Below are 14,962 nucleotides of genomic sequence, written 5' to 3' on the forward strand. Positions count from 1 at the left end.
CCGAGCGGTCCCTGGCAGCAGTGGAGAGCCACAGCCTCTTGGACGGCTGGATAAGGGGATACTTGGGGCCCTGGAACGACCCTGAGTTGCTGGTTACAGCTTAGTGATACCAGCTCCCCCTTAATGGGGTCAGGACCAGAATGCCCTGATTCTTCTTCAGCGACCCCACTAATTTAAGGCACCAGTTTTTCCTTGTATTTTGCCAAAGCCCCTTTCCTCTTCTCCACCATTGCCCCTTCACCGTCCCCATTCTCACATTTCAGTTTTCTTATTTTAAATGGGGTGACCGTTCAAGCTGACTTTCTCTGTTTCTTACAGGTTCGCGCCGAAAAGCCCCTTTTTTCCTCAAATCCAGAGCTGGACAATTTGGTAAGGCTCTCTGTTCCTTGTTTTTCCCCAGCCTTTGCCCTCTCCCATGCCCAGAAGCACCCACTTTCTGCTGGAGCTCTGGGGAGTTAGAACAGAACCCTCTTTTGGAGCTCTAGGGAGAGAGGGAGGAAGGGCGCAGCCTAGAGCCCCCGCACGGGAGCTGGCGAGCGAGGAGCAGGATGAACGAAGGTGGGGAGCGAAGCCCAGGGAGGCCAGAACGGGAGACCAAGCGCCGAGAGCGCGAGCAGGGGATGTTTCCCAGGTCTCGGCCCCAGGAGTAAACTGCGAGAAGTGAGTTATTTCCTCTGTTTGCCGGGGCAGGCGGCCGAGCCCCGGGCGGCTAACCCGAAGGATGTAACCGCTGGCACTGCTGAGGGCGGGCTGGGGGTGGGGGCTGGGGGGCGGTGAGGGGTAGGCCAGCGCAGGCCACTTTTAGGTGCGATTCTTTTGCTAATTTGCACGATTTCAATATTAAAAGTACTTAAATCCGCTTTCAAAGGCCCTGCCTCAGCATTCATCTTGAGTATTTCCTTCTTTAGTGAGGAAGGATTTCGCTGGGTATGCTGTTCTAAAAAGCTTTTTCTGTCCTGAGAAGCGACCTTTTTTTTTAATTGTCCTGAGGTCGAGGGAGGGGATGTTTAAAGAGGACTAAAAGGAGAAAAAAGGCCTGGCCCGAGGAAAGCAGTCCTTACAAATAGCACAGTGAACATCAGGGGGAAAGATATTAATGCTTATGCTCAGGTTGAGTCAGATTCCTACCCCGTGGCCAATGAGGCAGAGATGATCAGTAATCACTTGATTTTTCTGACTATTTCTTGATCTTTAAGTTTTTCCTGGTCACCTGCCCGTTTCTTCTCCCCAGCCCAATTTTCTCACCACCATCGTCACCCCACTCCCAACCCCAAGACAGGACCTCAGAGTCACACAGCTCTAACTCCATTCCCTGAACTTTGCTTTCAGATGATACAAGCAATACAAGTCCTAAGGTTTCATCTTTTGGAGTTAGAAAAGGTAAGCAGGAAATAACACTCCCGGTGTTGATTAAACCACTTCCCTCTTCTAGTTGGGTTGGGATGTTTTTAACAAACCTCTAGTATGAAGGATTGAGCACCTGGAGATTTTGAGCATGTAACCATGTCCATCCTTCAACTCGCTTCTCAACACAGGGGCTCAGAGGGTGGGTGAATCAGGACAGGCTTGCCTTTAAAATAGCCTCCTCCTCCCTGATATTCCCCTCAGGCATTCAGGATTATTTTGAAATGCAGCAAACCATTTATGTTACTGGACACTCAGCCTGCTTGCATCTTTATTAGCTCAGCTCACCCTCGGCCCTGGGTTTGCATTAGGTGCAGGCAGAGTGAATCATCCTCACTGGGTGTCTTTACATTGCTCTGCAGCTCAATTACTTTCCCCTGGAAACATACAGAACCCCTAGCTTATAAAATCACAAACGTTAATGCACTCCCCAGTTTCAATGTGGTAATGTTTTGATGTTATTATCAAATCAGATTTAATTCCCTGGACTCCCAGTCTGAACCCAGTTATTTCCAGTCCTATTTCTTTCTCTCTCTATTGTAACTTGTTGCTCAGAGAAGTCTCTGGAGAATAATATCTGCTGCAACAATTACTCTATTGTTTCCTTGCCTTCAACTATTACACCCTTTAATTAGAGTTAGTTTGGAAGACATCACACTGTTGCTCTTTCCAAATGTAACCTTGCAACCTGGTATTTTTCCTTTCTAAAAATGAAACAAAACAACAACAACATGAGCTGAACCCTCCACCATGACCTTCGTTCTAGGTCCACGAACTGTGCGATAACTTCTGCCACCGATACATTAGCTGTTTGAAGGGGAAAATGCCCATCGACCTCGTCATTGATGAAAGAGACGGCAGCTCCAAGTCAGATCATGAAGAACTTTCAGGCTCCTCCACAAATCTCGCTGACCATGTAAGTCTGCTAGCCTTTGACAATCTTTTAAGGCCACTGGGCAAAGCATTATTGTAAAGTTGTTTTAACATCTAGCTCCACTGATTTAGTTTTCTTTTGAAATGACTTGGTCTCTTTTGGGGTCTTCTCTTTCTTGCTATCTCTGCCCTACCCTTCATTTTCATTTCTCCTTTCCTGGACCCCCTCCTATTTATGTGGAGAGCCAAAAAACCAGAGAGTTGATAGAGTGATTTGTGGTCTTAATGTGTAAAGTTTTCTGGATTTGGTGACTTGGGTGTTAGCAAATTCTGTTTGATATAGTCACTACTGTGTCTTCTGCTGTCTTAATTTTGTGTCATCAGTGCAGCAGGGATAGAAAGAAGCAAGACGGTTAGCTGGACTGGTCTGGAGAGAGAGGACTGAAGGAAAGAGAATTGGGGAGTGAGTGCTAATTTCCTAGTATCTCACAGAGATGACAATTCTGAGAATTATTGGCAATCTTGCACTGCATTCGAAATAAAAGGGGTGAACGAACACATTACAATTCTCAGGGCTTTTGCTCTATAGAAACTTACTGTCAGAATATGGACTTATTGCCAAATGCCTGAAGCATCTTCATACTAAAAGACAGTAACCTTGATGAACCAATTATTAACAATGTATTGCAAAAAGCTGAAGGGAATTATGATTGAGTAAACATAGGTTAGTGGTTGAATTTTAACACTTTAACAGTTGGTGAATGAGGATGGAGAGTATAGTAAGAAATGACTGTGTATGTCAGGCCAGGAAAGGAGATTTCTTTCTATTCTCTCTGTTTCTAATCCTATTTTGGAACCAATCTAGTGAGTCTGATGCTAAAAAAAAAAAAAAAAGAAAAAAAAAAGAAAAAAAAAGCATATGTAGTGAGACTGAAAATTTGAAAAAGAAGCAAAGAGAAGAAAGATTGCAGCTGGTAGGAAAGGCAAGAGTGGCGAGGTTAAAGAGTGGGTGTGAACAGCAGTTGTATTTATAGGAACTCAAGCCTGGAAATGGGGGACAGGGTGTCTATAGATTACATTCAGTTGAACTCACAGCCTAAATGGTATAAGCTGTAGTTTAATAACTTTGTGGCCGAAATATTAATTTAACACTCCGCGTGAGTTAAACAGGCATTAAGGCTTGAAGGCAGTTTGTCCCTACCTCCCATCCCAATTCCTGACTGTTATGAGAAATGAAATGGGATGCCTTAGTATATACCTTCTATGAGGTTCTTCTCTCCCCTGCTCCAAACAAAAGTTTTGAAAATATGCAGTCATAGATTTTCATAATTAACCTTTGCACTCGTATGGGAAGTCAGCCTAAGAACAAAAGTTAGAAGAAGTCTAGAAAAGAAAACCTCAGTCTGGGATATCCAGTTCTGTGACAGAATAAATACTATGGAGTTGAAGGCTCCTATTCCTATCTCTTTACCCTTACCTTTTTCCATCATGGTGAGGGCATCTTTGGTGATCTCCTTTGTAGATTGAGTGAATCTAATGAAATCAAAAGGACGCAGCAGTGGTTATGGAAAGTTTATTTGCTGATCTGTGGCGCTACAGTGTGTTGTGGTCCATGGGGCATGACAATACCTAAGAAATATTTATCTTTGTTGTTTTTTATGTGTTTATTTTCATTGTTTTCTGTTTCTAAAGTTTTATTTATTCACATTATTGGGAGAATGAGGGGGGGTCTATTTACATAGTTTGTAAAATGAGAGGTTCACAGTTCTTGGAGCCAAAAGCTTTTCTCATGATATTTCTAGGAGTACCGACTACTTAGTTTTCGAAAACAGTTTCTTGGCAACTGTTTTTCCAGTGGATGTGTAGAGCTAAACCATGTTGATGTTTACATAGAAAAGATAAGATAAAATAGGCTGTTTAAAGTATTGGCTGATAGACAATATCAATTTATGAGACTATTGTAATGTTTAAATATCCACTCAAGAAGGAAGTTGTACCTAAGAGGATAGTGCTTTAATAATTTATCAATCATCATCTTTGGATAAAAGAGTCAACTGTAACATTTGTTGCTCTCCTTTCAGGCCCCCAGTCAAGTAAATATGACAACTGATTTATTTTGAACCCACGAGGGCTTGCCACCTCATTGGGTGTCATAATTTAAAGCCTTTTATTTCCTAGAGATCTGAACTATAACATTTTTACTTTAGCCCCCTGCTATTTGTTTTGAAAGGAAGCAATAATTTGTTCCACCAGCACACCAAGTGGAAAATGGAGAGATTTACCACAGACTTGTGTTTTATGCAGGGACATGAGAGAAAACCTTGGAGAGTTTTCACCATTTTTGAGACTTTTGTACCATAGGTGTATTGATTGTATTCATGTCCAGCCTTCCCCTTTTAAAGCAAATCCTCTTATGCTTTTCAGCCTCTTCTACAAAGTTGCCTTCCTTCAACCCCTAGCCAAACACAAAGTAAAAATAACAGAGAACCACTACCTTAAAAGTGGTGCGAGTGGGACATTTTCAGCATGTAAATGTGCCCAATTTGAATCTTCAGGTTTATTTTTCATTTGCTTTGATATGCATATTTAATACATTGCCCCAGGCTGGATCTCATTTGGTGAACACTGGTGCAGGGGTGATGATGAGCTACTTCAGAAAGGCCCAGACAGCACGTTGTTTTCTTGTTTTATCTGTTGGCCCACTATTCTGATCTACTGAGCTTCCTCATGGTTTTATTTGCACATGAAATGCTGAGAGCATTTCAACTTATTGGCTATGAATAATGACAGCTAAAAAAGAAGTGTAGTTTAATTTGTTGTGTGCCAAGGTTTCTCTTGTGGAGGTGACAGTTTGTGACAGCTGTTTGACACCCCCAAAACACATACACCTCTACTTTTATTAAGTGGTATCCAGCTTCATTGTGTGTGTGTGTGCGTACGCGTGTGTGTGCGTGTTTAAGGAAGGAACGTGCAAGGAGAGAGAGAAAAGCAGAGAGAAATGCATCAGAAGCAAACTATTAGGTACCAATATAGTTTCAGTATTATTTAAAGGAATTTGAAAATGTAAATAAAGTAATGAATATAAATATCTTCAAAGCAACTATATTGGTAGACTTAAGAATAAATTTTATATGTTATTAGTAAATCATGTCAATTTCACATTTCATAAAGTTATATAAATAATTTGATTTAACATAGATGCATTAAAAGAAGACAACCATAATATTCTTGCTGTCCATTCCTTACATTCAATGAGGTTACTGAATTTGTTCATTTATTATTAACACTTACATATGATGGGTGTAGTGATAAGAGGAAGTTTGGAATTAAATAGAAAATAATAAATGCAATATTGATTATAATTTTGTTGTATTTAGTAAATTCATAAGGCATGCTTATGTTTTTAATATTATAATGTATTTTGTTTTTTACTATAACATAATAATAATATTTATAGGTAGGAAAGAGTTACTACAATATTTTTTGGAATGTTGGGGAGAAAAAATATATAATAGTCAAAAGAAATAGAGCTCTGTTTTCCAGCTGCATTCATGTTAGTTTCCTAGACATTCAAATTTATCATATTTAAAATAAATATGTCTAGAAAACAATTTTTAAAGAAGTTTCAACTTGAAAACTGCTGTGAAATGACCAGCTTTTTCTAGTCTGTGGAGTTTCTGAATAACAGGTGATACTCAAATTATCTATTTTACACAATTTTAGATCAAGTATTTAGACCTAGTACAGACAAAGAAAATATATCCTCACATTGACATGTAAAGATATTACATATCTTTAGATCAAGTTCAGACAAATGAAATCTGCTTGCTTGAAGTATATTCTCTGAGCTAAGCTCTATTTGCTTGAAGTGCATACAGTTATATAATTATATTGTTATTCCTAGTTAATGGTCCTAAAGAGCTACATTTTTATTTTCTTTGAAAGAATTAAGTAGAGGGAAGAAAAGACAATTATGTCTGTTAACAGTTAATAGCAGATACCTTAAAATTGCCTGGCTCTACTAACATCACTAAGTAAAGAAAAATTATTTTAATTTATATGTTGAAAACTATAATTTAAATGAAGATATTCTGGTGTTTTCTTTTGCATCTCTGAATATATCAAGTTTATGTTCACACTGTTTGTTTGTTTGTTTGTTTGTTTTTTCAAATGGGTTAGGTCAGAGAGGAGAGTCTCCAGAATCTTATTTCTGACAGAATATGGGCGAGTGACTCTAGATAAATTCAATTACTACCTGAAAAATTAGAGGGAAGTGACAGCGAGGGGTGGGATAGGTTCAAGTGTTTGTTCTATAGAATATCAAGGGGGAAATAATGAAATTTGATACTAATAGTAATAATATGAATGCTTTATTTTATTTGCTAGTTTCTTATGTGTTAGTGTAAGGTGAGAGCTGATGGTATGCTATTCAAAGCCTCTGGGGCCTATTCCGATAAAGTTCTATTCAGAGCTCTGTCCACCAACTCAAAGAAACATGGCTGGGGGCACGGGTTTGCTGTCGTGTTGCTGCTGCGTGGTTTCTGGTGGTTGATAGCTTTCTTAATTTCCCATTAAGAATAATTATACTATTTAAATCATTTAGATTGTGCCATTGGAGTATGTTTTCAGTGTGACTGTGATGAGATGAAATTAAACAAAGGTTGTACTTGACAACCACATAGACATTCACTAGCAGATTTTTTTTAAATTGGCATTAATTCATTTTCTTTTTTTAATACTAAATGTTCTATGGAATATCCCAACACAATTCAAAGTTATAAGAGGCATTTTATAATATGGCATTACGCCAACAATACAAGACATTTCTGTCTTCTCTAAAAGTTGCTCGATTAACTGGAGAAATCATTTGCAAAGGGTACTTGCCACTTCTGTGAGAGTTGCTTACATATTAATCCCAAAGCTTAATAGAGAGGTAGAAGTGGGGAGGTGAGGGAAGGACCCCAGCTTTATTTACATTTTTAAAGAGTGAGTCCAGGTTCTGAAAGCACACATAGGTCTCCTGACTTCTTATGTCAGCTTTACAGTACCGTAGTTGAAATTCCAACATTTGTTCAAACCATACAATTAACATTTTTAACTTTTGTAGACTTCAGTACCCCAAGATAGGAGTCCTTGTCTTATTTTTAAAAATAATTTTTGCATCATGTTAATTAGGAGTTAAAACATTATAAAGTTATAGGACATAAGTAATTTAATTATGTATGTTGATACAAGTATATCTTCCCTTTGTTGTTTAAATATATCAAGTCAAATTAGTTGTACATGCTTCATTTACTGATTAAAATATCTTCATGTATGTTTACTATTACTCTCTACCTATGAGCACATACCCTGAGTTACTTTATTGTATTTTCCAAGTTTACATGTAATTTCTCTCTTGATGTTATATAGTTTTGTAGGTTCTAGAGGTTATCTGGTCTAACTTATTAATTTTAAAGAGATAAAGGAAATGAGCCGCGCAGAAATGAGGTACATCACTTGCTTAAGTTCACCTGACTGGTGAGAGGTGGCATGCCAGAGTCTTAATTCCAATCTAATGTTTTCTTTCCTGTACCATGTCCATTGCATTGCCTTTTCATTCATTTGGGATCTAAAATGAGTTTCAGATTATTTTAGATAGAACTTGTATGTGGCATGGCCTTTGCTTTTCTCCTTGAAGCCTCATACATTTTACTTCTCCATTCAGTTTTGTATTTATTTACAAACCCTTTATACATTTTACCCCACTGGCCCCCTGGAAGAACCATGTGCCATGTGGAATCATTTAAATAGGGAAATAACACCATTTCACCAAGACTAATTAAGTATTCTCTTATAGGTAGGTCCCTCATGGAAATGCCACAATGGTTTAAAATGTTACAATTCCAGTGTATGTGCAACTTCAACAAGAGAGGCACATGTATGATTTGCTTCCTGTGCCCAGAGATGCCTGTCCTCTCTATGCTCTTTTCTAGATTTAGCAAAATTCAATGATGGTGCTAAATCAATTTTTTTTTTTTTAACTTTCAAGGGAGAAAACACTGGCAGAATTGTGTTTTCTAGGGAAAGCTCTGCGTAAATGAGAAACAGAGTACAGCAGCAGAGCGCTCTCCTGTGGCCCCACTACTACAAGCTCTGCCCATATTGTCTCCTGCTTTTATATTAATTACAACTTGCATTATCAGCTGTGAGTCTGTAGCCCAGCAAATAGAAAATACTGCCCCTAGAGACCTAGCTTCTTGTATCTATTTTCCATCTCCTTCTATTGTGCCTCACTCAGTATTCACTGCTTTTCTCCTGGTAACACTGCTCTGTAACACAATTACGTAAGAGCAAGAAGAGTACCATATTTGACTCCCAATTACTAAAGCCACTGGGAATAGAAACATGTTCACTCCTTGCCCTCGGGTGTCTTCATGATTTTTTTTGGCTGGAGAACAGGACATATATTGTGGAATGCATATACCTGAATGCTCAGTCATACACGTGTACCCAGCGAGCATTTCTCTTTATTTTTCTACTTGCATCATGTGTTTTTACATGCTTTTGTATGCCACTTTGGTTTCAGGATTCACTAAACTTCTGCATATAATTTGGCAGAAAGCCAGGCGATTTTTCTCGAAGGATGTAAACTTGTAAACTCTAAGGGGAAGAATAGAAGAAAGGAGTCGTGATATAAACAAATATTTTAATCTCAGGAAAAAAAGTGTTAAAAGTAATGTTTTGTCCATCCATGTCAGTTACAGTTTTTTATGACCAAGGAGGAACAATTTTTTATTGACCAGATTATCAACATTTGTATTTGTATATGGTCACATCACCACCACGTGTAGCTGAATACAAACAACTTGGGGTAACTCCTCAGCCTTGAAACCCCAGAGGGATTTATCTGTTCTTCCTTCTTTCAAATCAGATGACTATCGTGTGATACTCCTTAGTTGGTGTTCAGTCTCTCAAACAAGACCATAATACTTATACTTGAGACACTCTATGGGAAATAAACATGACACCTTTTCAGGAGAGCATTTTTAAAGAGTGAGGAAGAAAAGAGGGAAGAGATAATGGAATGGTAGGTGAAAGAGTGAACTTAAGTATATTCTGGGAATGGGCAGAAAACCAAAGACCCAATTTATTTGGAAGAACCAGCTGCTCTTAAAAGTAATATTTGCTTCTGTGGCTTATTTTTCACCCCTTTACTTTAGAAAACGTCTCCTTCGGATACCATTGAAAGAAATACACGGAATTATAAACGAATGAGGACTAACTTGAAAACTCAGCACCAGTTTAGCTGATAGGGACAAACCAGTGTTTTCAGTTACAGGAAGTCCTTCTGAGTGATCCGTTCAAATCAATGCAGCGCCTAAACAGAAAGACTTGCTCCGGCTTCATTTAAACGATTATATAATAGCTATTGGATGACATTTGCCTTAAAACATAGTTGAGGTGTTAGTGGTTAATTATTGTAATTTTCATGAGGGGTAAGGAGCTTTTATAGCAGCCGGCTTAATAAAAAGCCTGCAGTGCATAAAATTAACATCATTGCTGTGTACAATGAAAAGTTTAGCTTAGGTGAATATGTTGCAGCTATTTCATTTTCTAAAAGAAGGCTCTAGCCTGTGTTGTTGCAGGACTAAACTCACACCATGCTATTGTTTCTTTTTCTTTTCTTTCTTTCTTTCTTTCTTTTTTTTTTTTTCCATGTAATTCTTCTAGCTCTTTATCTCATTACCACCCGGCTAACAGCTGACACGAAGAGGCTTCAAAGCTCGAGGAGCCCCTGTATTCTGTTTGCCTTTTGCTTGAAACTGTTGGAGTGGTTTCTAACTTAGATAAAAAAGAGAGCTCACAGGCATGACTTTGTCTTCATACAGGCAGCAGAAAACCTTGACTTTTATTTTATTCTACTCAATTTCATTCCCTAATCTACTTTCTCAAACATATCCTTATTTTAGAGATCCATACCTGTGCCATATTTATAGTCACAAAATTTCTGCTCAGGGTTTTCACTTTGAATCAATTGCTCGCCTGATAGCAGTGCCAGTAGCATTGTTTTATATAGATGTTATTAATCCATAGAGCTCTGGATTGTTATTTCATAATCTATCAGAAATGCCAAATATTAATTTACAGTCAGTTTGCTGCAGATCTGTAGAGGGAAAAATAAGTTTTGTAGTTCCAAATAAGAACATTTCCCTGTTTTTTCTCACGTTGGTTTCTTGTTTTATTTTGGTAACATCATCCCTGCTGTATGTACACTGTAGAGTTGATGCTGAGAAAAATGACAGACTGACTTCTTTTCTTGATGCACTATATATAATGGCAACATGGCAAGATTACTTTCCCTTGGTCAAGAGGTTTATTTGTTGCCTATACCCACGTGGCTCTATCTGAATTCTTATTTACCAATTCTAGTAAGAAACAGTGTATACTTTGATTGGTTTTTTAGTGATATACTTTGTGTACTTTGGTGTATACTTTGTATACTTTGATTGGTGTATACTTTGTAAAATGTGTATACTTTGGTGTATATTTTGTATACTTCGGTGTATACTTAGATTGGTATATACTTTGTATGCTTTGATTGGTTTTGAGGAAATATTTTGCCCCTTCCTCTGACCCCCAAATCATTCACTTGCCAGTAGGTCTGTGGGCTTGACTGAAGTCGTCATATACAGGTGACAAGTGTACAGCTCTGGCTTTAAGGCTGGACTGTTTCATATGCTGTTCCTACTCTCCGTTTCTGCCAGAGGAAATTCCATCTCTTGCCTGCCTTCATGTGGTGCTGATAAAGTCCTTCCTGTACATTAGAATTCCTGTTTTCCTTTAAGCAACAGCAGGGCATTGCGAATGATCAGGAAAGGGGAGGAGGAACAGAAGATGAATATGCTCAGCCAAGTAGCATGAGCTATAACTCTTGGTTTGCCTTGCATGTCCTTTGAAACAAGTAGTTCTTCTAGGAAGAAGCACTGCTCAGTGAATTTCAAGCTTCCATGAAGCTCAAGTGAAAGTCCTCTCTAGCTTACTAGATGGCCAGTAGTTCATGTGTGTTTCTTTTTTAAAATTATTTCTACAAATTAAAGCAAAAATCAATAATTTGTTAGGTATTGATGCAGTGATTAATATCATTACCTTTGTTGATTATATAGTCAATCAGTTGATAATTTTGAAAGTTTTTATAGGCTATTTTAGGGCAATGCATTTGAAAGATGTCAAGGGCTGTCCCATATATTGTAGAGCCTGTAATTTTTTTAATGGAGTCATTGAATTTTGCAGATGTTAATGTTCTGAAGTATTTAGTGTCCAAGAGCATTGGAACCTATTTCTTGGAAGAATGTACCCAGTTAAGAGAGTGAGAGTAAAAATAACTTTTACATATTTCATTAATTTTTTTTTTACTTTAGAAATTAACTTTGTTTAGGTTTACATTTGTACATAATAAAATTTACCCATTTAAAGTGTACACTTAAATCAGTTTTAACCAACATATACACTGGTGTAACCATCACCACATCAAGTTCTAGAGCATCTTTTCTTTTATATACCTATTACTAAAAAGACGGCACACTGTAACATGACTTGTGTATATGCCTAGTGCCACAAATACTAATATGCATACTTTTTCTTTGTCTCTTTCTGTGCCGTTCCTCTTGGTTCCTCATTTATGGCTGAAATGGCAACTGTGGAAACATTCCTTGGCATCCTGACATCAGAACCCTTCTTCTTGGCGAGACCACGATGATGCAACCTCAACCCACTCAGCAGGCACCCCAGGGCCCTCCAGTGGGGGCCATGCTTCCCAGAGCGGAGACAACAGCAGTGAGCAAGGTAAAAGGTCAAACATTTTCCTCGTGCAAAGTAGGCATGACTAAAATAACATCAGTATTTTATGATATCAGTACATCTGCCTCCATGTAAACAGGAGAGTGGCAGGTTAGGAGTAGAATCAGCTGCTATTTAAAGAGACAGTATGTCCTCTTCTTAACTTACTTTACTTAAAAAGAGAAATCAAAGTGAGCTGTCGAATCTTTACGTAGGCATTACAATAACAATTGATTAGTTCTGCCAATTCTTTTACAAATTTGGTTATCTACACTTTATTTCTGTGTGTGTAAGTGGAATGACAGACCTACTTTACTGCTGTGATGCAGTAGCTTGAATTGTGCTATAAATAGCATATCTTGCCTGTAATATCAACAATAAGCATTCTTTATAATCAAGCAATTATGCCTCTAAAGCACATACAATTTAAAAATCTGTTCTTATTAGCTCCGGAAATATTGTGGGAATTTTACATGGAATCTTATCTTGGGAAGGTAGATTTTGAGTTCTTAGAGGATTATTTGTCCCCATTTCCATTCAGCTGACATGGTGACTTTTGTCACAAGTCCTAAAAATTAGAATAATCAGAGGGCAAGGGGGACATCAGCTGCAGATGTTGAGGAAGCCTAGTGCAATTTAGAATAAATGTTACTGTTTAAAACTCACCTATTGCACAGAAAGCAATTATATGTTGGTAAGAATGACTCATCTATGGCTAAAATGATAATTTAAAGGAAGATGCATTATTGAATGTGGGCCAGAGAAGTGTATAGATTTTACTTTTTAATATGTTACATTAGATGGTGTCTGATCTCCTAGGTCTATTTCATCTCTATTATGACTGTGTTTATGGCCACAATATTTAAGTATTAGACAGGCTTCCAAGTAGAGGGCAGTTTAACAGCTTGAGCTGTAGTTATATATGCCATTTAAAACAGGGTGTTGATGTAAGTGGGGTGCCTTCCGTCCTCCAAGCTTCTGACTAGGAATTTTGGATTTCTGAGGTTCTAGAAGAGTCTAGAAAAATGTCCTTTCTAGGATGCCATTCACTTGTGAATGGGTCCAAATTAGAATCTGAGTTTAAGCAAATCGAAAGTAACACAGCGATGAATCCTATCAGATGGCAAATTGTGGAAGAACTTGCAAATTGTACCTATATAATATATACTGTTTTATATACTGTTTTATTCTACCAGTTAGTTTCTGTATAAAAGATAAGTAAATTATAAGGCATTTTCAGGGTAACTGGTACATAGGGTCAATGGATCTGCAAGCAATGACTTAACTGTGGTTCCATGTCACAGTGATGGACTTCTCAGCATGGTTAAATCTGGAAAGCTTTCTATGACTCCATCCTTCCCACCACCCCAAATTGCGGCGACACAAAGGGTGAAATGTATCTATTAATAAAAACAAAATACTCTAAACATTGTATAAAAGAGGGGAAAAGGAGAAGCCGACTTAATGGTCTAATGAGGCTATCTTCCAGAGACTTCTTGTGTGTGAGGCTCACTTTGACCTTTTGCTTTGCTCAGGAGCCCAGCGCCTCATTTTTCACATTCTTGCAATTACGTTAACGCTTCAAGCATTTCTGACTCCAAGTCAGCTAGCAACACCAGGCATAACTCAACACTGTGAGTTTTTCTCCTCTCTGTAGATTCATTAACAGGTCACCAAGGTCCCAACTGAAATTTAAAACTGGCTGGTTCTGTTGGGTTAGTTGAGTTATGGCAAGGGAGATAGCAAGAAAGGGCCAGAGAGAAGAGGAGGTGGGAGAGAGACGAACCCCAGGTTTGGAGCAGGGATTACTTGTAATAACGAACAAAGCATAAAGTTTTATCATTTTGGTTAGTTAGTTTTGTTTTTTTAGGAAAGAGAAGAATTCCGAGACTGATATATAGGTAAAGACAATCACACAAACTTCTGTGCTGTGGGGAGATGCACCCACTTACCCAATGTTGAAGGATTTGATCCCTGTAGGATTCTGTTCCTTTAATCATATCTCTGTGGGATTAAATAATGGACATGGTAGCTTATGGGTATGAGTGCTAGGAAGTCAGTCATTTTACTGTATCAATGTTTGAAAGAAAAAAAAAAGGTATGATTTCTATAAAATGAAGACTGCTTTGGCATAGAAAATTTCCTACCTGGCTTGCCACATCAGTGATTAAAACACATATATAAGGGCATTCTGGCTTTTTACAGCACACTTTAAAATGTGAAAGCCAGACTTGAGTGTATTTTGTCATACTCATGCCTATATTAGTCTTTTAAATAGGGTTTCGAGGTAGTTTGATATTTTGTCCCACCGAATTGTCCAGAGTAGTTTCAGCGGGAAAGATTAATTATCTGCTTCAGGGCAAAGTCAACAGAGATATTGACTGAAATCGCATATGCTTATCCTAGGTTAAATCTTGGGGTTGATGTATAATGGAAAACGTGGGAGAGAAATTTATGTCCTTCGTATTAAATATATTATAATGTTTCACTGGAAATCAAGTTTGTAGTTTAGCAAAGAGTTTTCTTATTCAGAATTTATTAGCAAAACAGGCATATGGAAAACTGTAAAATGATTCAGTTTCAAAACAAATTATGATAAACACAAAAAATAGGGATGAATTGTACTAAATACAATGTTTTCATACACATTTTAAATTAAACTTTAATAGCCATATGCTATAAAACAATACATGTATTTATGTTGCTTTATAATTTTTGTGATTATGTTTACTATAATGATTCATCCAAACTTTACTTTGGAACCTAAAAATACCTCATTTTATGACCTGATAGTGAAAGAGCTACAGTTACACAGGTGAAAGTTCATCTTTTCCTCCACAGTGTTTCAGCAGTGAACCAAAAGGAG

General features: G+C 37.8%; 1 protein-coding gene across 12 annotated transcripts in view; it reads left to right on the forward strand.

The window, feature by feature from the left end:
- Positions 1-14,962, forward strand: part of MEIS2 (Meis homeobox 2) — a 213,595-nt gene that overhangs the window by 5,455 nt on the left and 193,178 nt on the right. For all 12 annotated transcript variants that reach the window (XM_017960498.2, XM_017960505.2, XM_017960504.2 and 9 more), the window contains exons 4-7: positions 319-369; positions 1,330-1,380; positions 2,171-2,320; positions 11,988-12,102. In XM_017960498.2, the coding sequence (XP_017815987.1) occupies positions 319-369; positions 1,330-1,380; positions 2,171-2,320; positions 11,988-12,102 (367 nt within the window). The remainder of the gene's footprint in view (positions 1-318; positions 370-1,329; positions 1,381-2,170; positions 2,321-11,987; positions 12,103-14,962) is intronic.

The sequence above is a fragment of the Papio anubis genome, chromosome 7, assembly GCF_008728515.1.
Source record: "Papio anubis isolate 15944 chromosome 7, Panubis1.0, whole genome shotgun sequence".
Classification (NCBI taxonomy): domain Eukaryota; kingdom Metazoa; phylum Chordata; class Mammalia; order Primates; family Cercopithecidae; genus Papio; species Papio anubis.